A 7,076-nucleotide genomic window follows, 5' to 3' on the forward strand; every position below is an offset into this window, starting at 1 on the left:
TAGTCTTCCTTCACCCCTAATGCTGCATTCTTCATATAATTGTTTTTCATATTATTTGCTCAGCATACAGATTGAATAAGTATGGTGAAAGAATACAACCCTGGCAAACACCTTTTCTGATTTTCAACTATTCAGTATCCCCTTATTCTGTTCTAAAAACTGCCTCTTGGTCTATGTACACATTCCTCACGAGCACAATGAAGTGTTCTAGAATACCCATTCTTTGCAGTGTTATCCATAGTTTGTCATGATCCACATAGTTGAAAGCCTTTGCATAGTCAATAAAGCACAAGTAAACATCTTTCTTGTATTCTCTGCTTTCAGTCATGTCTTCTTTTGAATCTGGCTTGATTTTCTGGCAGTTTCCTGTCAATGTCCAGTTGTAGCCATTTTTAAATTATCTTCAGAATTTTACTTGTAATAGTAATGATATTGTTTGATGACTTCTGCATTCTACTGGGTCATCTATTTGGAATGGGTACAAATGTGGATGTCTCCAGGTTGACCAGGTACCTGTTTTCCAGATTTCTTGGCATAGATTAGTGAGTGCTTTCAGCGCTGCATCCATGTGTTGAAAGATTTCAATTTGTATTTTGTCAATACCTGGAGCCCTGCTTTTCACCAGAATCTTCAGTACAGCTTGAACTTCTTCCTTCAGTACCATCAGTTTCTGATCATATGTTGTTGTTGTTAAGTGCTATTAGGTCAGTTCCAATTCATAGCAACCCTGAATAGGGTTTAAGAGGAGTATCTGGTGAGTTTGAACTGTGAACCTTGTGGTTCAAACTGACCCTCCAGTCAAGTGCTTATCCTACATTGCCACACCAGGACTCTTGATCATATGTTGTTGTTGTTGTTAAGTGCTGTTGAGTCGATTCCGACCCATACCAACCCTGCATAGGGTTTCCAAGGAGCAGCTGGTGAGTTTGAACCACCGACCTTACACTTCAAATGACTTTGTAGTCCCGCACCACACTATCTCTTAAAATGGATGACCATCATCCATATCTTTTTGGTTCAGTGGCTCTGTGTATAACTTCCATCTTCTTTTGATGCTTTTTGCATCATTCAATATCTTTCCCATGTAGTCCTTCAATATTGCAAACCGAGGCTTGAATTTTTTTCTTCAGCTTTTTAAACTTGAGAAATGCTGAGCATGTTCTTCCCCTTTTGGTTTCTAACACCAGGTCTGAAAATTCATTTAGCTGTACATTAAATATTTGTGTATTGTTCCTTACATATGTTATACATTATTGAAACTTGTTTTTTAGAATGTAACTTCATTAATTTACTAGTAATAGTTAAAAATCAGGCTATTTTGAGGAGTAATAAAATGTTTTAAATAATTATGTTCTACTTTTAGCCATTATTTACTAATACTTAAGTGTTATCTACAATTGAACTGTTAACCACAGTGTCACTGGAAACCCTATACAGGGTCACTGTGAGCTCAAATGGACTCAAGGGCACTTAACAAGTGTTACATGAGGGGTGCTTCAAAAAGTGGGTGGAAGAATGGAATTAAAAGATACTAGATTGTCCCATTAAACTTTTTGAAACCCCCCTTGTTTAAGGAATAATGTTTCCAATGCCAATGTCTGACATGGCTGGTGAAATAGAGAGAATTCCAAAAGAGAAACATGTATTTTAGATGGATAGGATTCCTGATCTCCAGCCAGTTATTAAGGCAAATGTAAGAGGGCTTAATTTGGGACCCAAAAAAGTTTGCTGTGTGAGACAAAACATTTATCTACAATCTCTAAAAGCAACTGTACAGGCATCTTAACAGTTTGAGGAATCTGTAATAGCTGCTTGCTAACAAGAAAGCCACTTTAGTCAATTGGAATATAATCACCATATAAGATTTCATTACTGTGGTTACTCATGGCCAGGGCAGTTTAGTTGGAATTTCACTAAAATAAAAATACAGGAAATTATCTTTTAAAATCTCATTTGTAATGAGAGAATCATGCTTTCTTTTAAGGTACCAATAAGAAGAAAGGGGCAATGGGAGTTGAAAGTTGGGCATACTAAATCATATTTCTTGAACACACAGTTTTATAAGATGTACCGAGGGACTTCAATAAGTTCATGGAAAAATTTAATTAAAAGATCATGGAATTGTTCTATGAACATTTGAAGCCCCTTTGTATATATATCAGGATGCATTTGGCTAACAATAACTTCCTGAGAAATAACTGTTCTATAAAATAATAGTTCATTAAACTACATTTGAGCTATATGGGAAATAACCATTCCAAGTAAGCAGTCAAGAAATCACCAAATGTCAAAAGTTTTGAAAATCAAATGATGAGCATAGAAATAGCCCAAGAAATTTCTAAAAGAGGTATATTCGATCATATTTCTCAATATGCAATTATTGTTGGGTGCAGAAAGAGTACAAACTTTTTCTTTCTTTCTTTTTTAAACTATTCAGAACTGAGTTTTTAAACAAGTACCTGTCACAGAAGGGCTGGTTACCAAGGGCTAATACTATAAATGAGAAACCAACTTAGAAAAAAAATAAATCTTCCCAATCAACCAGAGGGGATTTTAAAGGCCGCCACAACAAAACAAACCACAAGACTGGTACTAAACACATACACACACAATCACACACAGATCCGTGAAAAAACAAACAAACAAACAAACAAAAAAACAAAAAAACCAGCACACACACAGTCCTTAACTGAGCAGTTAAGGCACCTTGAAAAGAAAATCTCATGTGGGTTCAGCTTACCAAAAAGGGATTTTGCCCGTATCTGAAAAACGTGCAAATTGTCTGAAAACCCTGCCTGGCACCTGAGACAGTTTGCAAACAAAAGAAGCCTCCCTCCTCCCCATAAGACCTAAAACCGCACATGGCATTAGAGGTGCTCCAGGCATTATTTATTTTAAGGTAGATGGCAAATCGTTAGTCAGTGTAGCAGCGATACATACTATGGCTTGCTATCTGGCAGGGACGGGGCCACGGAGTGTTCACTGGCTGGGGAACCGCCCAGCTTGAGTTTTTCCAGATATTCGGCATGCACGGGCTTGTGGCACTGGAGAACCTTGATGGCATCTTCGATTTTGAACCACTCTCGCTTCCTCCCAATGCTGATGGAATCTTCCCAATGCTCCAGGATCTCAGTGACCATCAGAACATACACGTACGTTCTGTGCTTGCGATCTTGGTTCTGTTCGAAAACGCCCAGGAGCCGGCCTAACTTCCCCTTGACTCCCGCCTCTTCGTACACCTCTCGGACTGCCGCACCGCCGGGCTCCTCCTCCGGCTCCAGGCCCCCACCCGGCACGATCCACCGGTCTGGGTACCGACTGCTACTCACTAACAGCACCTCGTCCTCCAGCTCGCTCCGGAAGCACAGGCACGCTGCTCGCTTCTTGAAACCCTCGGGGTCGTAGGTCCGCGTCTGATTGGGCTTACACTTCATCCTCGAGGCCAACAACTCCAGCTCGCTGCTGCTTCCATCGCCGTAGCTATCCAGCGGAGGGGCTGAGGAGAGAAAGGGCCCAGGCGAGGGGCGGGGGCAGAGGCGTCCAGCCGGCAAACACAAGAGGAGCCTAGGGGAAGATGAGGCGGGGTGGCGAGACTGGCGGGAGAGAGCTAGGCAAGTCAGTCAGTCAGTCTTTTGGACCATCAGCCGGCTGAGTTCAGCGCAGAGGAAACGCAGATCATCGGAAGCTAGAGTGGAGAGATGGCGCAGGCGTCTGCACAGCAGCCGCCCAGGAGTTCGAAACTCTTCAAAGAGCCCACCAGTGTCTCTCTAGTAAGCGTCTCCCGCAACCTCTCCTACCCTCCGTCGCTCCAGGCTGGGGCTGAGTGAGGTGAGGCGCATTCACGTGCGTGTCCCCGTATTCGCTAGAGAATTGGAGGGCGGGGAAGCGGAGGGGGGTGTCTCTAGGCTCCCGCCGCGCGCAACGCCTCAGGGCCCACTGCGCAGGCGCTTCCCACCTAGGATTAGGAATCGCGTTACGTTAATTGCAAGTTGTCTGGGGCCGAAATTCTCGGGCCGAAATTCTTTACACCTGTGCCTGTCAGGGAGCCCTTTCTTCTCACCCTCCCCGCCAGGTTTGATGAAACACAGCCAGCAGCGTTTTGTGCAAATAGAGTCAAGGGCAAGGTGGTTATTGCTCTTGTTAAACACTGTCTAGTCAGTTCCGACTCATTTTATTCAAAGCAGAAGGAAGCACTGCCTGGTCCTGTGCCATCCTCTCAGTCATTAAGCTGTTGCCATTCACTGTGCCAATCCAGTTTGTTAGGGGTCTTCCGGTTTTTTGCTGACCCTCCATTTTTCTTAGCATGTCCTTCTCCAGCATATGCTATCTTGATAATATGCCCGAAGTAAGAGAGACTAAGTCTCTCCGTCCTGGCTTCCAAGGAGCATTCTGGCTGTACTTCTTCCAGCACTGATTTATTTGTTCTTCTACAAGTCTATGGTACTTTTAGTATTCTCCAGAACTCAAATGCATCCGTTCTTCTATGTCTTCCTTATTAACTATTCAACTTTCACATGCATGGTACTTAATGCATGTATAAGAAGGTCCTGGTTTTGTCAGAATAGTCAATATTATTTTAGGGAAAACATTACCTTACTTTGCTGTGTTATAGTTCCCAGTTTTGCTAATGCGTTCCCCAAGTTGCCAGACATCTCGGCAAAGTCTAGAATTTAACAGTTTTCTTAAACCCAGATTTACATCTCTCCTCACTTGTGTTCCTCGGTTTCTTCAACAGTGAACTCTCCTACTTGTGGTGGTGTAGGATAAGCACTGCACTGCTAACCACAAGGTCAGTGGTTCAAACCCACCGGCCACTCACTGGAAACCCTATGAGTGGGAAGCAGCTCAATGGCACTTAACAACCACAACACCATCCAACAACTGGAGAAGCATTCAAGCAGTGTTTTACTAAATCCTCACAATCTCTAACTTCCACACATTCCACCCTTCTTCTGTCTTTCACATTTATGAGCACTGATTGGAGTTTTTGAAAACATACCTATGGAAATACCTTCATATTTGACGTTTGATGTTTAAAAATTTTGGAGCACGGAATTCCAAAGTACACTTTGGTGCTTACTTGCACCAAAGTGTAATTAAGTACCCTGTGGCCATCAAATATTTAACAACCTAAAGCTTCCCCTTTCCTTTTAAACTTTTTTAATTTTTTTTTCCTTCCTAAAAGCAGCCTGGTGTGGCACTGAGGACTCCTGGTGTGGTGCTGTAGGATGAGCGCTCGACTGCAATCCACAACATTGGCAGTCCAAACCCACCAGCTGCTCCTTAGAAACACTATACAGGGTCGCTGTGAGTCAGAACCAATTCAACAACAATTAACAACAACCACAACAAGGAGCTCAGGTAGCGTAGTGGTTACGAATCGGGCTGTGAACCGAAAGATCAGCAGTTTGAAACTACCAGCCGCTCCGCGGGAGAAAGATGAGGCTTTCTGCTCCCATGAAGATTTACAGCCTCAGAAACCCTGTCGCTATGGGTCGGAACCAACTCGACGGCACTTAACAACAACAACAGTAAGGAGCTCTGTAATGATCTATCTGTGGGAGGGTCGGAACCAACTCGACGGCACTTAACAACAACAACAGTAGCCTTATAAAACACCTTTGATGCCTTTAAGTTTTGCCATGTTACAAGTTAGGCATCTTTGTCTTTCTCTTTCTGACATATAGTTGGTAGCAGCTCAATTTACTTTTTCAAGGAGAATTTAAGAGTGAAACCAGAAATAGAAATTAGTTATGAAACATAAATCCAATTTTTAAATAACAATTTAGTTTCCCAGGATCTTCTCAACTCCACTTATGCCCAATATCACAGGTAAAAGAGATTCTACTTTAAATGGCAACATTTAGGTGTCATGTGACACAACTGTATGGGTCATATATGAAGCAAAGGATAGCAGAATGACTTCAATAAGTGGAGATAATACTACAACTGGATTATATGATCATATTGTAAAAATATATGGATGCTCAAAGAACATTTGAAAATAAAATCAAACACCTGACTGAAAACAAACAAGAAAACTTAGGCAAACAGATATTGACAGACTGTATTCCTAAGTGTGTTCCTATTCACAAATATACAAATATGTTCAAATTTGTTCAATATGTTCAAAATCTAGAGAACATACCATTACAATGAAGATCAATATAAATATACCTATCACTACTTTTCCAGTGTAATGGGTTGGTAAATAGAAAAAAAAAAAAAAGCCGTTTTGTTAAAGATGACAAAATTGTCATTATTTGCAGATAATAGGACCATGTTCTTGGAAAATACCTAAGCAAGTAATGTAAAAATTAATTCTTTTTTTCCTGGTAGAATGAAATAATATTATTTAAAATATGATGCATTTTCATATATAACAACAATTAATCGTGTAGAAAATATAATGAGTGGGGAGAAATGATGACATTCACAATAGCAGTATCAATTGTCCTAAAACAAAATATCGGGTCAAATTTTTTAAAATGATTAGGATTTAGGAGTCCTGGTGTGGCACTGGACTGCTAAGCATAAGGTCAATGGTTCAAACCCACCATGGTCACTATGAGTTGGAACAGCAACAACAACAGAAAATGAAAAAAACTTCCTTGGGGTTTTGAAAGAAGATCTGAATAAATGAATGGGCACTGTAGCAAAGCTAGGAGATTGGGCTGGTGTCTGAGGTGGGGAAAAATTCATCAAAACGGCCCTACCAGCCATTTCACAGGTCTCTTCACACTCACCAGGTGCTATCTATCCCATGTCTCTCCACAGGTACTATTTTATAGTCTATATCATTACTTCCACATCAGATTATATCTATGCAGCATATCTCTGCTGGAATCATATGTATTGGACAGGAGAGGAACAGAAGCATAGGTACAAAGTGCAGGTTGGCTTTCTACTCACAAAGTCATAGCATCTTTCTACATAAGGAGATCCATAATTTACAGGGTTAATACAATAGTAGTTAAAGTTTCAAATACATTTTTCAGAATTTTATAACATAATGGCAGACACTCCTGGTGTGGCACTGTGGGCTAATGCGTCAGACTGCAAAGTCATTTGAACTG

The 7,076-nt window shown here is 41.1% G+C and overlaps 1 protein-coding gene across 1 annotated transcript; it reads right to left on the reverse strand.

Moving 5' to 3' along the window:
* Positions 1-2,939: 2,939 nt before the first annotated feature.
* Positions 2,940-3,437, reverse strand: LOC102831846 (diphosphoinositol polyphosphate phosphohydrolase 3-beta-like). The gene has a single exon (XM_006876352.1). The coding sequence runs from the start codon at positions 3,432-3,434 to the stop codon at positions 2,940-2,942; it is 495 nt and encodes a 164-aa protein (XP_006876414.1). The 5' UTR covers positions 3,435-3,437.
* Positions 3,438-7,076: the final 3,639 nt, after the last annotated feature.

Source organism: Chrysochloris asiatica, unplaced genomic scaffold, assembly GCF_000296735.1.
Source record: "Chrysochloris asiatica unplaced genomic scaffold, ChrAsi1.0 scaffold00375, whole genome shotgun sequence".
Classification (NCBI taxonomy): domain Eukaryota; kingdom Metazoa; phylum Chordata; class Mammalia; order Afrosoricida; family Chrysochloridae; genus Chrysochloris; species Chrysochloris asiatica.